Genomic DNA, 23488 nt, shown 5'->3' with positions numbered 1-23488 from the left:
AATGTTGGTGAGTCTGTAGAGAAAAGAGAACCCTGTGCACTGCTGGTGGGAATATATGTTGCTGCAGTCACTATGGAAAACAGTATTGAAGTTCCTAAAAAAATTAAAAACAGAACTACCCTATAATCCAGTAATGCTGATTCTGGATATATATTTGAAGGAATTTTAATTCAGGATTTCAAAGAGATATCAGTATTTCTGTGTTCATTGCAACATTATTTATAATAGCCAAGACATAGAAAAAACATAGGTGTTCATTAATAGATGAATGGATAAATAAGACATGATATATATATATCATATATATATATATATATATATGTATATACATACATACACATACCCACACAATGGAATATTATTCAACCATAAAAAGAAGAAAATCTTGTCATTTGCAACAACATGGATGGACCTTGAGGGCAGTATGCTCCGTGAAATAAGTCAGAGAAAAACAAATGTTATATATTCTCACATGTGGGATCTAAAAAAGCCGAACTTAAAGAAATAGAGAGCAGAATAGTGGTTGCCAGGGACTGGGGTTGTGGGAAATGGGGAGAGTTTGGTCAAAGGATACAAACTTCCAGCCATGAGATGAATATGCTCTGGGGATGTAATGTACAGCATGATGACTATAATTAATAACAATATATACTTGGAGGATCTTAAAAATTATCAACACACAAAGAAAGGTAATTATGTGAGGGGACAGAGATGTTAACTAATCTTATTGTGGTAATCATTTCACTATATATATATATATATACACATATATATGTGTATACACTATATATATACATATATATATGTATATATATACATGTATACACATATATATGTACAGATATATATGTGTGTATATATATATATATATATATATATATATATATATCAAATCATCATGCTGTACACTTTTTTTGAGAGACAGAGAGAGACAGACCACAAGTGGGGGAGGGGCAGAGAGAGAGGGAGACACAATCTGAAGCTGGCTCCAGGCTCTGAGGTGTTAGCACAGTGCCTGACGCGGGACTTGAACCCACCAACCATGAGATCATGACCTGAGCCAAAGTTGGATGCTTAACTGACTGAGCCACCCAGAAGCCAGTATACACTTTAAATTACATATGTTACATGTCAATAATATCTCAGTAAAGCTGAAAAAAATGAAGCAAGAGGCTAAAATGTAGAAGATAAGAACCTAGAGAGGTAAGTCAAGCAGTAGAAGAAGCCAGTTTTGCCCTGAGGGCATTTGAGTAATCAGAAGAGAGTTATGAAACTTAGCTCTGGTTTTGGTGGCCTCATGAGCAAAAGGGATGAAAGTTGAAGCCCAAGGCCCAAACAAGTGGGAGATTTGATACGCCTCCAAGATAATGGTGAACCAGAAGTAAGCAGCCCCTGCAAGGACTTGCAGTCACTTAGGTGGTCCCAGGAACCTCAAGCCCTGAACTTAAATTAAAGTGGCCTTGTACAGGTAGTATCACCTCATGAAACACAACTGAAGAGAGAGTTATCGAATTGGAAGATAGGTCACAAGATATTGTCCACATTTCTGCTTGGGGAAACACATTATATGGAAAAAAGAAAAAGATAAGAGGCACAAAGGGTAGAGTGAGAAGAAATGGGGAAGAAAATGATGACCTAAAATTTGAACCCACTAGTTTAAGAAGCCCAGTGGATCCTTCATAGGATAAATAAAAATGATTCCAGTCCTAGAGACATCATAATGAAAGTGCGATAATAGTTGCAAATAATTGTCAAAGTTAGATAATGAGGTTCTTATCAAGGGTACAAGCAAGAGACATTGAGACAAGGGGATGGGAGCTATACCCTGGCTTTTAGAATGCCTTTTACTCAAATTTTCCATGAAAGACAATTTAATAAAGGTGTTATCCTCTTCATTGTCAATCAATAAAATGTATTTCTTAAAATTGGATTACTTAGGGGCGCCTGGGTGGCGCAGTCGGTTAAGCGTCCGACTTCAGCCAGGTCACGATCTCGCGGTCCGTGAGTTCGAGCCCCGCGTCAGGCTCTGGGCTGATGGCTCGGAGCCTGGAGCCTGTTTCTGATTCTGTGTCTCCCTCTCTCTCTGACCCTCCCCTGTTCATGCTCTGTCTCTCTCTGTCCCAAAAATAAATAAAAAACGTTAAAAAAAAAATTGGATTACTTAGAACAAGGTGACGTGTAGGAGCTCTTCCCAGCTGTTGTGCTTGGAGGGACACCTTCCTATGCCTTCCTCATCCCATGGGCCATGAAAGAGGCAAATGTTCTCTATGGCTCTCAAATGTTACCTGCAGCTGATTTCTGAGGCTGGAGAAATGTTCTTATATAAGGCTTTCTAAGAGTAAGCATAATAAAGTGAATCTTTGTAGAAAGGCTTCATTTTGCTTACCCTCTCCCAAAGTTTCACTCTAAGGAAAGGTTTATACAATAAATAATTTTGTGCTTTTCATGGTGTCTTACTACATCCTCCAGTCTTGATTATGTGTGCTCACTTACTGGGGTATCTAATGCTGGACTGCAGTTAAATTCCTGCAGGACTTTAAACTTATAACAAACAGAACTAAAATGCAATGGACTGTATTTCTAGAGGGTGAACTCCTGATTTGTTACTAGAGCTTTTCACACAAATACTGAATGGCTGCCTGTCATGGATGGCCATATAGGGACATCAGAGTTTCTGTGGTCTCCTGTACCTCTGAAATTCCCTGACAACTACCTAAGTTGAAAACATCTGTCTATAATGGTTTCTAAGAGGAATTTCAAGTGTTTTTGCTCAAATTCCTTCATGTATTTCTTCTACTTGAAGGACATTTTTATTTGGCCTCTGATCCCCCCTCAGCAGAAAGCCGTTTCTCCAAGAGAAGATATTTGTAGGGCAGCAAAGTTTTGTCTGTTGTCTAACCCCAAGTCAATCAGAAAGTTGTCCAACAGCAAAGATGTAAACCTACCTTCATTTGTGGCATGCAACATGTCAACACCAATTTTAACCAAGTGTCATTAAGAGAGGAGTTTTTGGGGGCACCTGGGTAGCTCAGTAGGTTAAGTGTCTGACTCTTAATTTCAGGTCATGATCTCACGGTTTGTGAGATTGAGACCTGCATTAGACTTTGTGTGCCTAGGATTCTCTCTCTCCCTTTCTCTCTTTTCCCCACCTCAAAGTAAATAAATTAACTTAAAAAGAGAGGACTTTCTGGAACTTTGATTCTGAGTTTTCAAGGTTTCTCTTCACTTTTGCTGGGCATTCACAATTTGTGTACATGACAGCTTTCCCCCCAAAGTATGCATGAACTGCTTTTTAATGTATAGCATCTTAGCACTGAAAGGCACGGATAAGGAAAATGCTCCACTAACTCTGTTTTTTTCCCCCTCCGGAACTGATTGTAGCATAGTGTGCTCAAAGGGCATTTGACTACAGATTTGAAGGTCTAGATTGGAGCTACATTACCAGCTACCTAAGCATGTGCCACTCCCTCTGAATTTCAGTTTGCTCATCTGAAATATGGGATAGCAATAATGCTTAATTGTTAATGGAACAATCTAGACAGAGAGGAAGCCCAGTCCATTCCAACTTCCTAGCTCTGGGGCTTTACCTCACCTCTTCAACCTCATCAGGTTTCTCATAATCTCTATCTAGAAAGACTGCTATAATGACAACTTCCAGCCACCAGGAGTCCTTAGCTCCTAGTGTAATTGTGAACTAACATTTCTATGTATCTAATTGTTTCCCTGAATCCAGGAAAGCTCCACAGACATTTACTAAAAGAACTTCATCAGAGGCTCATTGAAACAGAGTGGGATAAGCACAGGGGGCAGAGATTCTTCTGAAGGAAGAAGCTTTGATGCACAAATGGGTGGACCTCTACTTCTACACTGGAGTTCTAGCTGCCACTAGCTACTCTACCCCTCAGAGGGGCTGCTGATGGCTGTCATTGGGCACCCCTGCTCCTGTTCCCAGGAGATGATAAGCAAGGATCCTGTGCAAATGGTGAATGGGTAGCTCCTGGAGTTGCACAGGGTGCAGCCTGTGTGGCCTTATGAGGTGCTCGTGTTGGGAAGGGCTTTTCTCTTAAATGTGACTACCAGAGCCCTCCTGCGTATCAGAGGACCTGCACCAGTCCTGCACCAGTCCACATTTCCTTTACAGTTCCACTGTTCCCACCCTCCATCTTTGTCTCCTAATTATTTCATGCTTGTGTTTCTACCATGTTCTTTCTGCTCCTCCCTCAGGTTGCATCATGCCAGAGCAGGGGATTTTCTTTTACATAGTCTTATGATCTCAATATGATCTACATTTGTGGTAACAGCACTAATTCATAATAAGACATTCAATCTGTTGGCAACTCTTATAATTCCCCAAATTGCTCAAAATAGTCCTTTTCTCCATAATCTCTGAGACAGTTGGTAGTGTTCATCAAGTATTCCAGATGGTGCCTGTACTCCCCAGACTCTTTTCAGTTGGTTGGGGTTGTGTGACTAGTTCTAGATAATTAAATACAAATATTTAAGAATCAGTATATGGATCCATAAGCTCTTTCTTCCCTTGCCCTAGTGATGCTAAAAGCCAGATGTTGAAATGGTGATGTCAGAGATGGAGGTAATTGAGACCCTGAATCCTCAGGTGGAATACAGAGTTGATGACTTGGATTTGATCTTGTATGAGCTGGAAATCAAGCTTTGTTATGCTAAGCTGCTGAAATTTTGGAACTTCATTATTTCAGTAAAGCCTAGCTTTTCTTGATGAGTACAGTCTTTGTCCTGCACTCCTCCTAATACCTATACCATTATTATGAAGGTCCATGGACAATTCTTTCTGTACTTTTCATAGGTTTCTTGAATCCAAAATATTCCAAGATCATTCTAGTCCCCTGCAAATATGGTCCTTTTTGAGTATTCTTAATCTCTGCAACTTGATATTCAGTTGTGGCCTGATGATGACATAGAAGTCATCTATACCATTTCCTTCTATCTCTTTATCTCAATATTCATTTATTCATTTATCAGCTATTTATTGAGTACCTATTATGTGTCAGTACCTTTCTCAGAACTGGGATATAATAGTAGGTAAAACAAAGAACAGTAAAATATCCTTGCTATCATGTAACTTACATTGTAGGAGGGGAAGGCAAACAACGCACAAGTGAAATGAATAAAATATTTTGTCTGTTGGATGATGATAAGACCAAAAGAGGAAAAAAAATCAGAGAAAGGAAGTAAAGAATGCTGAGTGAATGGGATGACGGTGGTTGGAGGATGAAGATGCTGTTTAAAATAATTTGATCAGGGAAGGACTCATTTTTAAGGTGGCACTTGAACAAAAAGAACTGAAAGAGAAAAGTGTGGGGAAAGAACATCCCAGGAGAGAGAACAGCAAGGGGAAAGGCCTGAAGGTGGAAGAATGCTTTATGTATTCCAAGAAGAACAAGGAACCCAGGGAGGCTGGAAGAGAATGAGTGAGGGGGAGAGGAATAAGAGATGAGGTCAGAGTAGAAACAGGGAGGACAGATCATGCAAGGTCTTGTAAACCACTGTTAGAAATTTGACTTCATGGAGTGTGCTAGAAAGCCAATGGTGGATTTTGCACATAGAAGTGACATAATCATACTTATGTTTTAGAGGGATCACTCTAACTACTGTGTAGAGAATAGTCTGTGGGGGGCAAGGACCGAAGCAGGGAGGTCAGTTGAGAAGCTACTGCAATAACCTACTGAGCTACTGAGCCAGTGATGGGCTCAGATCAGGGTAGTTGCAATGGAAGTGGTGAGATTCTGGATATCTTTCTGAGGTATAACCAAAACGATTCCCTCATAGATTGCATGTAAAATGTGAAAGAGAGAGTCAAAAAGGCTCTAAGGGTTTTGTACTGATCAGTTGGAATAATGGACCTACCATTTACAGAGCTGTGTAAGACTTTCGGAAGAAGTTAAGGTACAATGGGAAGCCAAGGATTTGGTTTTGAACATCACAAATTCTGCTCTATTAAATGCCTAAGTGACGATATTTATTTGAATATATGATATCCCCCTTTTCTGCACAGTGCCTTCCTACTAATCCTTCAGCCCAGATGTTATGAAGCTCTCCTCAAGTAGCAAAGCAGAGACAGTCACTTCTTCCTTCATGCTCCAAGGGCAACTTCAGTAGTCCTCTAGAATAGCACTTTGTTCGTATATTGTTATTATTGCCTCTCATCTTTCTTCCATGACGGACTCGGAGGTCTTGCAGTCTGAGATGCTTCTTATTCATCTTGAGGCTGCCTAGAACCCAGTCCAGAGTCTGACTTATAGTGAGTACTCAAGAGATGTATGTTGAGTGAAGCATCCTAGAAATGAAGAGAGGAGCAAATTTCCCAAAGTTGGAGCTCATGGAGGATGAGGGCTTGAAAGGGGCCATAATATTTATTGGTTAGAAAGCTCAGAACTGACACCTGGCATTGCAGAAGCCTAACTGCCACATGTTGAGGAGTCAGGCTTTGAAATGTGGCCTTGTTTGGGTTTCATTTTGATGAAAGGGATCCAGAAGATTTGTGTCTCTGTACCTCAAATAGGACATCCTCTTCCCAAGAAGGGATGTTATAATTCTGTCAGTGGGTAAGATTTACAGGCAGACAGATTTTGGCTTAGACTTAATTCTAATGGAGGGAGCGTCAGAGTTAAATACATTTAGGGGCTCAAATCCCAGCTCTGCCACTCACCATCAGCATGACCTTGGACAAGTCATTTTCTGTATCTGATCCTCATTTTCATAATCTATAAAATTGGACGATGAAGTGGGAATTAACTGACATTAAGATGGTAAAGCACCTAGAGTAGTTACTGACACAGTAATTGTCATGGGAGGGTAGATGAAAGAGAAACAATATTCAGGACAAGCAAAAGATGAAATGTGTTCCCCATCACTGGAGGTGTTCAAGGAGAGACTACTTGATTACTTTTTGGGAATATTATGGAGAGAATACTAATTGTTGGATGAGCTGAGAATTGAGGTCCTTTCTTCGTGAGTTTTACAATTCTAAGAATCCAAAACAATGAAAATGCAGGCACACAGTTAATTACTGAAAACACTCTGATAATTATAGAGTGCTCATGCCCAGGTGGGGTCTTTTTGGAGCAATTTGTCTAAGGGTGGAGGTCCATGCTATCCAAGGGCTTGTGTATATGCAGCAGTGTTCAGGAGGTACTGGTACAATCTCAAATTTGAAAGTACATTGCCAGCTGTGCTGCTTGCTCCTGCACACCTGGCATATTGCCTTAGTATTTCATTTTCTTCCAACAATCAAAGCCCCTAAAGTGACTGAATGTTCATATTCCTTCTTGACTTAGTCAACTGGGGCTTTCCATACTAATCTTTCACTTACTCTTCTGCAGTTTTATTATAATTGACTCCTGTTTTCTTTATTTAATTTTATTTTTTCTAATTTACATCCAAATTAGTTAACATATAGTGCAACAATGATTTCAGGAGTAGATTCCTTAATGCCCCTTACCCATTTAGCCCATCCCCCCTTTCACAACCCCTCCAGCAACCCTCTTTTTTCTCTCTATATTGAAGAGTCTCTTATGTTCTTCCCCCTCCCTCTTTTTATATTAATCTTGCTTCCCTTCCCTTATGTTTATCTGTTCTGTGTCTTAAAGTCCTCATATGAGTGAAGTCATATGATATTTGTCTTTCACTGACTGACTAATTTCGCTTAGCATAATACTCTCCAGTTCCATCCACGTAGTTGCGAATGGCAAGATTTCATTCTTTTTGATTGCTGAGTAGTACTCCATTGTATATATAAACCACATCTTCTTTATCCATTCATCTATCGATGGACACTTGGACTCTTTCCATACTTTGGCTATTGTTGATACTGCTGCTATAAACGTTGAGGTGCATGTGTCCCTTCAAAACAGCATACCTGTATCCCTTGGATAAATACCTAGTAGAGCAATTGCTGGGTTATAGGGTAGTTCTATTTTTAATTTTTTGAGGAACCTCCATACTGTTTTTCAGAGTGGCTACACCAGCTTGCATTCCCACCAGCAGTGCAAAAGAGATCCTCTTTCTCCGCATCCTCGCCAACATCTGTTGTTGCCTGACGTGTTAATGTTAGCCATTCTGACAGGTGTGAGGTGGTATCTCGTTGTGGTTTTGATTTGTATTTCCCTGATGATGCGTGATGTTGAGCATTTTTTCATGTGTTGGTTGGCCATCTGGATGTCTTCTTTGGAGAAGTGTCTATTCATGTCTTTTGCCCATTTCTTCACTGGATTATTTGTTTTTTGGGCGTTGAGCTTGATAAGTTCTTTATAGATTTTGGATACTAACCCTTTATCTGATATGTCGTTTGCAAATATCCTCTCCCATTCTGTCGGTTGCCTTTTAGTTTTGCTGATTGTTTCCTTCGCTATGCACAAGCTTTTTACTTTGATGAGATCCCAATAGTTCATTTTTGCTTTGGTTTCCCTTGCCTCCAGAGATGTGTTGAGTAAGAAGTTGCTGCGGCCAAGGTCAAAGAGATTTTTGCCTGCTTTCTCCTCGAGGATTTTGATGGCTTCCTGTCTTACATTTAGGTCTTTCATCCATTTTGAGTTTATTTTTGTGTATGGTGTGTGAAAGTGGTCCTGGTTCATTCTTCTGCATGTCGTTGTCCAGTTTTCCCAGCACCACTTGCTGAAGAGACTGTCTTTATTCCATTGGATATTCTTTCCTGCTTTGCCAAAGATTAGTTGGCCATACGTTTGTGGGTCCATTTCTGGGGTTTCTCTTATGTTCCATTGATCTGAGTGTCTGTTTTTGTGCCAGTACCATACTGTCTTGATGATTACAGCCTTGTAATACAGCTTGAAGTCTGGGATTGTGATGCCTCCTGCTTTGGTTTTCTTTTTCAAGATCGCTTTGGCTATTCAGGGTCTTTTCTGGTTCCATACAAATTTTAGGATTATTTGTTCTAGCTCCGTGAAGAAGGCTGGTGGTATTTTGATAGGGATTGCATTGAATATGTAGATTGCTTTGGGTAGTATCGACATTTTAACAATATTTGTTCCTCCTATCCAGGAGCATGGAATATTTTTCCATTTTTTGTGTGTCTTCTTCAATTTATTTCATAAGCTTTCTATAGTTTTCAGTGTACAGATTTTTCAACTCTTTGATTAGATTTATTCCTAGGTATTTTGTGGGGTTTGGTGCAATTGTAAACGGATCAATTCCTTGATTTCTCTTTCTGTTGCTTCATTGTCGGTGTATAGGAATGCAACCAATTTCTATGCATTGATTTGATATCCTGCCATTTTGCTGAATTCATGAGTCAGTTCTAGCAGTTCTTTGGTGGAATCTTTTGGGTTTTCCATATAGAGTATCATGCCATCTACGAAGAGTGAAAGTTTGACCTCCTCCTGGCCAATTTGGATGCCTTTTATTTCTTTGTGTTGTCTGATTGCTGGGGCTAAGACTTCTAATACTATGTTGAATAACAGTGGCGAGAGTGGACATCCTTGTCTTGTTCCTGATCTTAGGGGGAAAGCTCTCAGATTTCCCCCATTGGGGATGATATCAACGTTGGGTCTTTCATATATGGCTTTTATGATCTCAAAGTATGATCCTTCAGTCTCTACTTTCTTGAGGGTTTTTATAAGGAAAGGATGCTGTATTTTTTCAAATGTTTTCTCTGCATCTATTGAGAGGATCATATGGTTCTTGTCCTTTCTTTTACGGATGTGATGAATCACATTGATTGTTTTGTGGATATTGAACCAGCCCTGCATCCCAGGTATAAATCCCACTTGGTCGTGGTGAATAATTCTTTCAATGTATTGTTGGATCTGGTTGGCTAATATCTTTGTGAGGATTTTTGCATCCATGTTCATCAAGGAAATTGGTGTATAGTTCTCCTTTTATAGTGTTTTTGGTTTGTCTGGTTTTAGAATCAAGGTAATGCTGGCTTCATAGAAAGAGTTTGGAAGTTTTCCTTCCATATCTATTTTTTGGAACAGCTTCAAGAGAATAGGTGTTAACTCTTCCTTAAATGTTTGGTAGAATTCCCCTGGAAAGCCATCTGGCCCTGGACTCTTTTTTTTTTTTTTTTGTGGCAGATTTTTGATTACTAATTTAATTTCTTTACTGGTTATGGGTCTTCTCAAATTTTCTATTTATTCCTGTTTCAGTTTTGGTAGTGTATTTTCTATTTCTTCCAGTTTCAGCTTCTAGGAATTTTTCCATTTCTTCCAGACTGCGCATCTTATTGGCATATAATTGTTCATAATATTCTCTTACTCTTGTTTTTATTTCTGCTGTGTTGGTTGTGATCTCTCCTCTTTCATTCTTGATTTTATTTATTTGGGTTCTTTCCTTTTTCTTTTTGATCAAACTGGCTAGTGGTTTATCAATTTTGTTAATTCTTTCAAAGAACCAGCTTTCGGTTTCATTGATCTGTTCTACTGTTTTGTTTTGTTTTGTTTTGTTTTGTTTTGTTTTTTGGTTTCAACAGCATTGGTTTCTGCTCTAATCTTTATTTTTTCCTATCTTCTGCTGGTTTGGGTTTTATTTGCTGTTCTTTTTTCCAGGTGTTTAAGGTGAAAGTTTAGGTTGTGTATCTGAGATCTTTCTTCCGTCTTAAGGAAGGCCTGGATTGCTATATACCTCCCTCTTATGACCGCCTTTACTGTGTCCCAGTGGTTTTGGTTTGTGGTGTTATCATTTTCATTGGCTTCCACGTATTTTAAATTTTTCTTTAACTTCTTGGTTAGCCCATTCATTCTTTAGTAGTATGTTCTTTAATCTCCCAGTATTTGCTATCTTTATAAATTTTTTCTTGTGGTTGATTTCGAGTTTCATAGCATTGTGGTCTGAAAATATGCACGGTATGATCTCGATCTTTTTGTACTTGTTGAGGGCTGATTTGTGTCCCAGTATGTGATCTATTCCGGAGAATGTTCTATGTGTACTGGAGAAGGATGTATATTCCATTGCTTTAGGATGAAATGTTCAGAATATATCTGTTACGTCCATCTGGTCCAGTGTGTCATTCAAAGCCATTGTTTCCTTGTTGATTTTCTGTTTAGGTGACCTGTCCATTGCTGTGAGTGGGGTGTTGAAGTCCCTTACTATTATGGAATTATTATCAATGAGTTTCTTTATGTTTGTGATTAATTGATTTATACATTTGGGTTTTTCCACATTTGGAGTATAAATGTTTATAGTTGTTAGGACTTCTTGGTGGATAGACCCCTTAATTATGATACATGCCTTTCTTCATCTCTTGTTACAGTCTTTATTTTGAATTCTTAATTGTCTGATATAAGTATGGCTACTCTGCCTTTCTTTTGTCGACCATTAGCATGATAGATGGTTCTCCATCCCCTTACTTTCAATACGAAGGTGTCTTTAGGTCTAAAGTGGGTCTCTTGCAAACAGCATATAGATGGATCTTGTTTTCTTATCCATTCTGGTACTCTATGTCTTTTGAATGGAGCATTTAGTCCATTGATGTTTCGAGTGAGTACTGAAAGATATGAGTTTATTGCCATTATGTTACTTGTAGAGTTGGAGTTTCTGGTGATGTTCTCTGGTCCTTTCTAGTCTTTGTTGCTTTTGGTCTTTTTTTCATCCTTTCTCCCCTCAGAGAGTCCCCCTTAAAATTTCTTGCAGGGCTGGTTTAGTGGTCACAAACTCCTTTAATTTTTGTTTGTCTGAGAAACTTTTAATCTCTCCTTCTATTTTGAATGACAGCCTTGATGGATAAATTCTTGGCTGCATTTCCTGTTTCAGCACATTGAAAATATCTTGGCACGCCTTTCTGGCCTTCCAAGTTTCTGTGGATAGGTTTGCTGCAAACCTGATGTGTCTTCCCTTGTAGGTTAGGGACTTTTTTTCCCTTGCTGCTTTCACGATTCCCTCCTTGCCTGAGTATTTTGTGAATTTGACTATGGTATGCCCTGCTGATGGTCGGTTTTTGTTGAATCTAATCGGGGTCCTCTGTGCTTCCAGGATTTTGATGTCTGTGTCTTTCCCCAGGTTAGGAAAGTTTTCTGCTATGATTTGCTCACATAACCCTTCTAACCCTAATTCTCTCTCTTCCTCTTCTCGGACCCCTATGATTCTGATTTTTTTTTTTTAATGAGTCACTGATGTCTCTAATTCTTAAATCATGCTCTTTTGCCTTAATCTCCCTTTTTTTTCTGCTTCATTATTCTCCATAAGTTTGTCCTCTATATTCCTGATTCTCTGTTCTGCCTCATCCAATCATGCTGCCGTGGCAATCTTTTGAGATTGCAGCTCAGTTATAGCATTTTTTATTTCATCCTGAATAGCTTTTACTTCTTTTATTTCCATAGAAAGGGATTCTAATCTATTTTTGACTCCAGCTAGTATTCTTATTATCATGGTTCTAAATTCTGGTCCAGACATCTTGCTTGTATCTGTGTTGGTTAAGTCCCTCACTGTCGTTTCTTCGTGCTCTTCCTTTTGGGGTGAATTCCTTACTTTTGTCATTTTGAAGGGAGAGAAGGAATTAATGAGCTAAAAAGAAATTAAAATTAAAAAATTAAAATTAAAAAAATTAAAAACAAACACACACACACAAAAGTCGAATAAATGATGCTAGATCCTAGGTGTGTTTTGGTCTGGGTGTTGAAAGGGTCTTGATAGATTAGAGAAAAAGGAGGAAAGAAAAAAAAAGGAAATAGTTTGAAAATTTGAAAAATGAATACACTGAAGTAGACTAAAATGAAATTATGGAAAGAAAATAGAATTTGAAAAAAATTACATGAAAGTAAAATATATAGTAGAAAAAAATTAAAGAAAAATATTTTTAATAAAAATTGAAAATAAAAATGATTTTTTTTCTCTTTCTGTGTTCAAGAAAAAGAAAAAAATGAAAAAGAGAAAAAAGAAAAAGAAAAAAAGAAAGAAAAATTGAATAGATGGACCAGTGAACAGACTGAAATATGACTGAAATTACTTCGTTTTCCCCTAGAAGTCAAACTATGAAGTGCTTTATAGTCCATACACTAAGCAGGCGAAGTGACTTGTGTTCCTGAAGAGCGAGGTTGGCCCAGTTGGGCAGGGCTTAGTGTGGTAGCTCCATTCTCCTCTAGATGGCACTGCTTAGCTTACTGGGGTCGATTGTTGGCGCTTGTAGGTGCGTGTACACATGCGCGGGAGTGGTGAAAATGGCGTCACCCAGATACCCAGTCTCTAGTATGGGAACTCTGTTCTCCCTGGTCAGCAATTGTGCACCCATCCTTTGTCTTTGGCTTCCGTCCACTCCTCACTTCTACACAGTCCGTGACTAAGCCCCCACCTCCCTCCTGAGTTTTGTCTCAGATTTGGCTGTTTTTCCTGACCCCTTACTTCTGAGGGACTGCGGCTTTGACCTGTTCTGCCCCTCTGTAGGAGGGTCTCACCGAGCAATGGCCCAGTACTGGCTGCACCCAGGAACATTTGCGTGACTGTGCTGCTGCCAATGCCCAGAGACTGCGGCCAGGTGCCATCCCACTCCTGAGAAAGTTCACGAGACAGGGTAGCAGCAGCGCTTCCGGGACTCTGGAAAATCACAACACACATCTGGCACCAGGCTTCACCCTTAACGACCTTGTTCCAGCACAGTGAATGTGGTTGTTCTCCTGGGTCCACTGGGGCCTTGACTTTGGGGGACGCACACAGCCTCTACCAGGTGTCCTCCCAGCAGGGGAACCACCTCTCCCTGTGTGGCCTGAAGACCCCGGACTCCACTCTGCTCCTGGGGATTTACCCTTCTCACCAGAGCACCACCAGGTATTAAGCTGTGGAGTTGCAGACGCTGTGCTCCCCCTGTTTATATTCTTAATGGAATTTAAACCCTCTCCTTTCTCCCTTTTTAGTTCAGCCCCTGCAGCTGTTTCCACTTTTCCATCTTCTCTCCAGCTGCTTTTGGGGGAGTGCTTTTCCTGTATTCTCTCTGCCCCTGTCTCTATCCTCTCTCTGCATCCAAAAGTAGCTCCCTGCCCTCCACGGCTTCTCTTTCCCCCAATTCACCTCTCCATGCCGCATACCTGCTGAATTCTGTGGTTCAGGTTGTGCAGATTGTTGTGTTAATCCTCAGATCAGTTTTCTAGGTGTGCAGGATGGCTTGTGTTGGTCTGGCTGTATTTCATGGGTGCAAGACTCACAAAAAAAACTTACATGCTTTTCCGTCATCTTGTCTCCTTCTAATTGACTCCTGTTTTGTGAGATTTTAAGAGCTGGTATAGGGAGATTATTTCTTTATTATCTTGGCTTTTCTGTCTGGCTCACCATATCTTTTTCAATTTGACCTCTGAGGCTCTCCATGATGCTTCTCTCCACTGTGTCCTCCTCATGCCACTGCTCTCACTCCCCCCCCGCCCCTGCCCGCATTTCTGACCTTTATGCTTGACTTGGACTTTTGCAGTAGTCTTCTAATTGGTTTCTCCCTTTGGTGTTAGCTTTCTCTTTAATCCATTCTGCATACAAACCATTTACCATTTGATTTCAACCTATCCTTCAAGCTCCCTCCTCCTGCTCCTTCCTGTCATGCATACCAAGCTTTCATCTAAAGGGGCTATTGGTCTTTCCCTGAACAACCTCCTTTTGGTGGATATTCCATTTTATACCTTCATATGCTCAAATCCAATCTATCTTTTAAATCTAAGATTACATATCCTTTCCCCAAAAACCATCTTTGAGAGATCTGACTGCATGCCCTGATCATATAATGCCTTTCATTAGAGCTCTATGTGTGCATGGCTTATTTCCATTTAAAAGTCTATAAGCTTCATTTCTCTCATCATTACCTATATTCCCTCCATATCTCTTCTCATTTTAAAACAGATTCTTTTGGCCCACCATGATTTCTCCCCTGAATTCTTACCTCATTTAACAAATAAATCCAATCGTAATTTGTGTCAGTGTACTGAAAAGTAATTTTAACACCTGACATCCTAAAGGCACAGATTACATAAGTCATTTTAGGTACTAATCGACAACTAGAAGTCTAAGTGAAAAAAAATGACAGCAACAACTCAGGCTATAAGTTATGGATTCCACTGAGTGTTGCCTAAGCATCCTTAATTAATCAACAAAGAGCCACATTTACTCCCCTAACAACCCTTTCTCTCTTTTAGAAGTGCCAAACCCAAGGGAAAGTTTGCTTAAACTATTTATTTATTTCTTAGCTTCTGAGCTTGACTGGTTTAAGCCTTTGGTTTGTTCTTGAGGATTATGGGATTTTAAAGAATTGAGCCATTCTCTAGTTTGCTCTTCAGAATGTAGACATATTGCATTCATTTAATACACTGAATTTACAGAACATATAAATGAGGAGTGAGTATAGCATTTATTTGGGTGGCATGAATTTCCATAAAAGAAGATGACAGGAATGCACTTCAGTTCTTCTGGCAGCTCTCATGTTCCTGATGTTGTTTATGGGAACATTGCCCATTATAGTGAATTGATTCCTCTAGACTTGTTTCTCCCACATGGAGCCTATTAAGTTGAGGTGGAGCATGAAGGGCCAACATGCCTTAGTGGATGAACAGCCACCAAGGATATGCTTGCTAAAATCAACACTACTAGAGTGGGACAAAAAGCTTTCAGAACAGGGTGTGCACATATTCAAGTGCATAACCCTATTCCACAAGTTATTAGGTCTGTGAAAGCTTTTCTGTGAATTTGTAGATGCTACTTAGGAGTCAGCTTTGGAAATGAAGTCAGAGTGACCCTTATTGTGTTCCATTAAATGTAAATATGTTAAGAGAGCTTCTTTCCAATGAAATGCATTATTATGGAGCTATGTTTATGCGGAACTTCACTTTATGTTCACTTAGGTTTATTAAAATAAATGGAAATGCTTGTTCTAAACTATGGCTGGAACTTAATTTGCTAAATGTACTCCCAATCCCAGCCCACTTGACAGAAAATGGCCACCCTACTCCAGAGGACTAATAATAATTTAGTCCTCACAACAGCCCTGAAAACCAGGTACTGTTTTTCAGCCAGGAGTGGAAAAGATATGATGGAGGTCAGACCTTGGGCTCTGAAGCCAGACTGCCTGGGTTTGAATCCTAGCTCTGACACTCCCTAGCTCTGTGACCTTAATCAAGTTCCTTAACTTCTCTGTGCCTCAGTTTCCTCATCTCTAAAGTGTGATAATAGAACTTCTTCATAGGGTAAAATTAATTAATAGGTGGAAAATATCTAAAACAATTGCTGAGCACATGTTCAATTCACAAGCAATGTAAGATCTGGAGTTAGCCAGCCGTTTGCTGGCCAAACAGTAGAACAAGTGTGATGAAAGGAAGGAAAAAATGTAGGACTTTGGGAGCAAGCTGATTTTATCCATAGTTCTTGAGATGATCTATGTGACTTTGATAAGGGGAAGAAGCAGATGTATAGAAGGGTTGCAGAATGTGGGTTAGGAGAAGCCAACTCCTGTGATGTGTCCCAAATGTGTCTGTCCCAGCTTGAAGCTCTTGGAGTTTGGGAGATAATAAAAGGCATTTTCTTACATAGACCAGACTCCAGGAAGAATTTAGAACCTCAAGTAATAAACTGCTAAGCTTAAGGTATCACACTTCATTTTTAAACTACTAACTTACCTTCTTAATTTAGATGTGGCAATTGATGAAGCAACTGACCACTCATGATAGGCTTTCCTTTGGAGACCTGGAACATGGTTGCTCACGTATCCAGTAGGGTTGTCAAAAACCCGAGTCATATGAGAATCATCATCTTACACTGGAATTTCTAATGATTTCACTTGGTGTTTTATTGTCATTGTATAGTTTAGATGTTTCAAATATAATTTTGTTCAAAGCTCGCAGTTCATGTTGGACTAATTGATGCCTCCCCTTTACTTTCTAGAAGCACTTTCAGCAGCAGCTTTGGCATTTGTATATTGCTGTCAGCAGCTTCATCTCAGATATCAATGTGGACATGGTTCTGTTTCACAATGATGCACAGGGACAAAATACAGAATTTCTTTGTGTTCTCGGTTTGTTATAATGAGGTATAGTGCATTTTTTTTGGTTAAGAAAAGTTTTACTAATGTATTATTATTTCAGCAAAGTTATTGCAACAGGTTTAAAAGACAGACAGATACACTATTACAAGCTATAAAGTAACAAAGGAATTTTATACAATTAAAATATTACACAGGCTGATGGGATTTACTTAATAACTAACATACCCATAAAAGAGACTAAATCTGAAAGTTGAAATCCAGTATTAGCACCTAAAGTATCTCTGAAAGTAAAACTTTTAACTGTTTCATTCTTTTCTAATGTATTTCTTAACTTCCTTGCAAATACAGTGCTCTCAAAACCCCAAAGATGAATGAAGGGTGTAAGAAACCCTGACACTGACTGGCGTGAGGTGACATCTGAGTGTGGTTTTGATTTGTATTTCCCTGATGAGGAGAGACGTTGAGCATCTTTTCATGTGCCTGTAGGCCATCCGGATGTCTTCTTTAGAGAAGTGTCTATTCATGTTTTCTGCCCATTTCTTCACTGGGTTATTTGTTTTTCGGGTGTGGAGTTTGGTGAGCTCTTTATAGAGTTTGGATACTAGCCCTTTGTCCGATATGTCATTTGCAAATATCTTTTCCCATTCCGTTGGTTGCCTTTTAGTTTTGTTGGTTGTTTCCTTTGCTGTGCAGAAGGTTTTTATCTTCATAAGGTCCCAGTAATTCATTTTTGCTTTTAATTCCCTTGCCTTTGGGGATGTGTCGAGTAAGAGATTGCTACGGTCAGAGTGGCCAAAATAAACAAATCAGGAGACTATAGATGCTGGAGAGGATGTGGAGAAACAGGAACCCTCTTGCACTGTTGGTGGGAATGCAAATTGGTGCAGCCGCTCTGGAAAGCAGTGTGGAGGTTCCTCAGAAAATTAAAAATAGACCTACCCTATGACTCAGCAATAGCACTGCTAGGAATTTACCCAAGGGATACAGGAGTACTGATGCATAGGGGCACTTGGACCCCAATGTTTATAGCAGCCCTCTCAACAATAGCCAAATTATGGAAAGAGCCTAAATGTCCATCAACTGATGAATGTATAAAGAAATTGTGGTTTATATACACAATGGAGTACTACATGGCAATGAGAAAGAACGAAATATGGCCCTTTGTAGCAACGTGGATGGAACTGGAGAGTGTGATGCTAAATGAAATAAGCCATAAAGAGAAAGACAGATTCCATATGTTTTCACTCTTATGTGGATCCTGAGAAACGTAACAGAAACCCATGGAGGAGGGGAAGGAAAAAAAAAGAGGTTAGAGTGGGAGAGAGCCAAAGCATAAGAGACTGTTAAAAACTGAGAACAAACTGAGGGTTGATGGGGGGTGGGAGGGAGGGGAGGGTGGGTGATGGGTATTGAGGAGGGCACCTTTTGGGATGAGCACTGGGTGTTGTATGGAAACTAATTGGACAATAAATTTCATATATTGAAAAAAAAAAAAAAAAAGAAACCCTGACACTAAGAACATACAGCCAGAAGAACTATAAACACAGACTCTGACTTGAGAGTTTTAGTTGGAAATCACTGAACTTACTGTATTTGAACCAATCCTAAGATTTCTGTGCACTGAATACTGTATACGAGGAAAGTCTATGAATCATAAGGTTTGCCAGTAGGGACAGTTAAAAATTAGCAATATACAGTATTATTCCTATCAAATTTTTTTCTCATAAGTTATATTTCTAGCAAAACTATAATTAAAATATTTATTATACTTGCTTATTACACATTCAGGGACACAGCAGGGACATTTATGTGTTTGATGGTTTAGCATCCACTTTATTGTGCTTAATTATTTTTGTAAGGAACACACAACACATACTACATCTTCCCAACATTCAAGGTAATGCAATAAAAAAATTCTCCAAAGAAAAATAACTTGAAATTGCATTAAATACTGTTTTAATTAGGAATAACTGTTATAATAAAACAACATTATACATTATTTTTCCAATGAGCTTCAGTTGGAGAAACTGAACAGCAGAAATAAATCTTTAAGATTTTGGCCATGGAAAAATTGGTAGATCTGGGAGATGTGTTAGCAAAACCACAGACATGGCCTACCTTTCACCAAAATCCCGGAGAAAAGCATTTTCTGAATTTGGGGGAAATAACACTGAACACTGGCTAAGATGGGACTCACTGAAGTCTCAAGCCACCTGGGAAGCTGGCCCCAGGAATGAGAGAACCACTGTCCTGGTGGCAGGTAAGAAATGAATTTTGTTTTGAGCTGACTAATGGCTTATTTTATTAACGGCTTTGAATAAAAAAAGTGAAATGCTTCATTGTGTTTTCTCAGAAACTAATCAAGAGATTACAGAGTCCTACACAATTTGGAGACACAAAGTGGATGCTGAGTGACCAGAGGTCACTCCAGGTGTGGAATTTTAGAAAGTTAGTCCTTGGAGTAAATGGCACCGTGGCTCTGGCAGCAGATACAAAGGAATGATGCTCTGGGGAGGAGGTAGGGGACACTCTGCGATCAGCCAGTGAATAGATGAGGGTCCCAGCTGGAGGAGAGATCTTTAATTCGATGGTTTATCTCCCACTGCTCATGCCTCTGTCTTCATAAATGGTGATTTCAATAACTCGAAGTCCTCTCTCAATGTGATCTGTCAGGAGGAGGCCTTGGGGAGCATATATCTTCTCATTCTGCTCTTGAATGTATTTGGACACTTTCTTCACAACCTTCTCATAATGAGTTTCCATGCATAAGAAGATGGTGTAGGCTGTTAAGCAAGCCAAACAGCCTTCAAGATATGATTGACTCCCAAGCTTCTCTGCTTCTGCATAAAGGCTATTTAGAGTTCCAACTGTTTCTTCAAACTGCTGCCTATCAATCAGGTTCTCCAGCTCCACAGGCAACTTGGTCTGGAACTGGCAGTGTGTGCCACTGCTGTAGTCTCGCTGAATGAATACCTTCCTGGACACTGACACCTGCTGCGGCCTTATGGTGAGAACAGGATGGGCATGCCGCCTCCTTTGCCTTCCGCCTACCGAGGTATAGTGCATTTAAAGAGACCAAACATGCCCCTGGAGAGAAAAGGGGAAATTCAGCCCAACATAGTGGTTTTGGCTTGAGTAAGCTTGATCCCATGTTTGTTACTTGGAGTTGAATTCCAGTTTCTGCCTACCCAAAGGATTTTACAATGCATGCTGAAAGAGATAGCCCCATCCAGCAATACCAGCAATGAACTAGAAGTCATAATGGCCCCTTAGTAGAGAAAGATTCACCAGGACACTGAATGGATAGATTCAAGGTGATATGGTATTCCTTCATTCATTCTTTTCTTTCTTTCTTCCTTTTTTTTTTAACGTTTTATTTATTTTTGAGACAGGGAGAGACAGAGCATGAACAGGGGAGGGTCAGAGAGAGGGAGACACAGAATCTGAAACAGGCTCCAGGCTCTGAGCTGTCAGCACAGAGCCCGACGCGGGGCTCGAACTCATGGACCGCGAGATCATGACCTGAGCCGGAGTCAGCCGCTCAACCGACTGAGCCACCCAGGCGCCCCTCTTTCTTTTTTTTTTTTTTTAAATTAATGTTTATTTATTTTTGAGAGAGAGAGAGAGAGAAGAGGAGATGCAGAAAGAGAGAGGGATGCACAGAATCCGAACAGGCTCCAGGCTCTGAGCTGTCAGCACAGAGCCCAATGCAGGGCTCTAACTCACGAACTGTGAGATCATGAGCTGAGCCAAAGTCCAAGCTTAACCGACTGAGCATCCCAGGCACACCTTTTCTTTCTTTTTTAATAGCAGCTTTGTTAAGATATAACTGACACACTGCACAAGTCTTAAAGTGTACAATTCAATGGATTTTAGTATATTCACAGTGTTTTGCAATCATCCATCTACCTAGTTACAAAACATTTTCATCACTCACGAAGAAGACCATATACCCATTAATAGTCTTTTCCCATTATCCCTTCTTCCCTCCCAGCTCTGTCAATCACTAAACTGCTTTCTCAGTCTATGGATTTGTCTATTTTGGACATTTTCTCTAAACAGACTCATACAATATGTGACCTTTCATGACTAGCTTCCTTTGCTTAATACAATGCTTTCAAGATTTTTTCATGTTGTAGCATAGAACAGTATTTCATTCCTTTTCAAGGCTGCATAATATTCCATTGTATAGATATACTCTATTCATTCATTCATCAGTCAATGGACATTTGAATGGTATGCACAATTTGGTTAGTGTGAAAAGTGGTTTTACACATTCATGTATAAGTCTTCACCTTGTACACAACTTGTGAAATCATTGTTTTCAATTCTTTTTGGTATATATTGAGAAGTGGAAGTGCCAGGTCATATGGTAAATCTACACTTATTAAACAATCACCACCCTTGAATTTCTAGGATGAATTCCACTTGGTTATGAAATATACTTTTTTAAATGTGCTGCTGGATTCAGTTTGCTAGTATTTTGCTGAAGAATTTTGCATTTATGTTCATAAAAGATAGTGGCCTGTGGTTTTCTTTTCTTGTTTAGCATTGGTATCAGGGTAATGCTGAACTCATAGAATGAGTTAGAAAGTGCTCTCTACTTTTCTATTTTCTGGAATAGTTTGAGAATGATTGGTGTTAATTCTTTAGGTAATTTGGTAAAATTCCCTAGTCAAGCCAGCCAGTTGGTCCTGGGCTTTTCTTTGTTGGAAGGTTTTTGATTACTGATTCAATCTCTTTACTTATTATTACCTGTCTGTTTAGATTTTATATTTATTGAGTCATATTTGGTAGTTTGTGTGTTTCTAGGAATTAGTTTACTCATCTCTTCATCCATTCTTAGAACAATGTTGATTGAGATTATACCATGTGCCAGGAATTGTGCCATGTACAGACACATGCTCTGCTCCTAGAGAAGTGAAAATTTGGTATAAATATAGATGATAAAATAAGAGATTCCATCACAGTGTAATGCTTTGAAATGCATAAGAGGGTCTCCTAAACCAGGCTTAATGGTTCAGGAAAAATCTTAAAGGGTGGCTGGGATAGGAGTGGTTGGAAGTTTTAATATTTACTCTTTTATCTTTTTGTCAACACTGCCTCAACCTATAAACAAGTCCCATCTTCAAAGTAAAATATTGAATCCAACCATTTTTCGAAACATTTACCCTTTTCCTCTTTGGTCCAAGTTATCATCATCTTTTCAGGTGGCCTCTTTGCTGGCTGCACAGGGAACAAGTGCTGCCCTTCAGCATGCACTGTGCAACTGTGCAACTGTGGCAGAGAGGTTAATTGCAGACTGCTAGGCTGACTAACAGCCCACCAATGAGTCTGCAGCAGCCACAGCCAGGCCTCTCAACAGTGTGGGGAGCACATCCTGCAGAGTGTGCCAAAAGCAGGCAAAGTAGGTCCTTATAGTTGGCTGAGATGAAGGCAATGGTGACTATGTCACAATAGGAGAGAGCACATGCAACCCACATAGGAAGTACCCCTTGAGGTCTTGGGTCTGGTGATCAAGGGGGATTGCACTATAGGGCACTAAGCACCTCTTGTCTACAAGGCCACTACTTTCAAGACCAGAAGATGTAGCTGACCTACTTAATACATATGAACAAATACAGAGAGTTGGACAAAATGAGGAGACAGAAGAATATGTCCCAAATGAAAAAACATGACAAAAATCACAGTAAAGGAGCTAAATAAATGAGACAGAGATAAGCAATATGCCTGATGAAGAATTCAAAGTAATAGTCATAAAGGTACCCACTGGACTTGAAAAAAGAGTGAATGAACTCAATGACATCTTCAACAAAAAGGTAGAAAATACCAAAAAAAAAAAAGAACCAGTCAGAACTGAAGAATTCAGTAAATTAAATGAAAAATACACTAGAGGAAATCAACAGCAGATTAGAAGATGCATAAAAACAGATCAACAATCTGGAAGAGAGGATAATGGAAAACAACCAAGCTGAACAGCAGCAAGAAAAAAAGAATAATACAAAGTGAAAATAGATTGAAAGCCATCATCAAGTGTGACAACATCAAGTGTAATAACATTTGCATTATGGGAATCACAGTAGGAGAAGAAAAAAGGGGGCAAAAAACTTATTTGAAGAAATAATAGCTGAAAACTTTCTTAATCTGGGGAAGGAAACAGACATCCACATATAGGGAGCACAGAGAGCCCCTAACAAGATTAACCCAAGGGGGGTTGACACCAAGAAACATAATTAAAATGTCAAAAAGTAATGATAAAAATAGAATTTTAAAAGGGAGACTTTATAAAATCATCAGCTGCTTTTTCAGCAGAAACCCTGATGGCCAGAAGGGAGTGGCATGATGTATTCAAAGTGTTGAAAGGAAAAATCCTACAACCAAGAATATTCTACCCAGGAAGCTTATCATTCAGAATAGAAGGAAAGATAAAGAGTTTCTCAGATAAACAAAAGCCAAAGGAGTTCATCACCACTAAACCACCCTAACAAAATGTGAAAGGGAATTCTTTAAGTGGAAAGAAGAGACCATAATTAGAAGTAAGAAAAGTATTAAAGG

At 39.4% G+C, this 23488-nt stretch overlaps 1 protein-coding gene across 1 annotated transcript; it reads right to left on the bottom strand.

Annotated features, from left to right (window-relative positions):
- Positions 1-18866: 18866 nt before the first annotated feature.
- LOC109260194 (golgin subfamily A member 7-like) lies at positions 18867-20014 on the bottom strand. Its single transcript, XM_053892023.1, has one exon. It carries the CDS (start codon positions 19997-19999, stop codon positions 19526-19528), a length of 474 nt encoding a protein of 157 aa, XP_053747998.1. The 5' UTR covers positions 20000-20014; the 3' UTR covers positions 18867-19525.
- Positions 20015-23488: the final 3474 nt, after the last annotated feature.

The sequence above is a fragment of the Panthera pardus genome, unplaced genomic scaffold, assembly GCF_024362965.1.
Source record: "Panthera pardus isolate Hobbes unplaced genomic scaffold, ASM2436296v1 HiC_scaffold_27, whole genome shotgun sequence".
NCBI classification, from domain to species: Eukaryota; Metazoa; Chordata; class Mammalia; order Carnivora; family Felidae; genus Panthera; species Panthera pardus.
The sequence above is the reverse complement of the archived record's forward strand: the minus strand, read 5'-3'. Positions and strand labels throughout refer to the sequence as shown.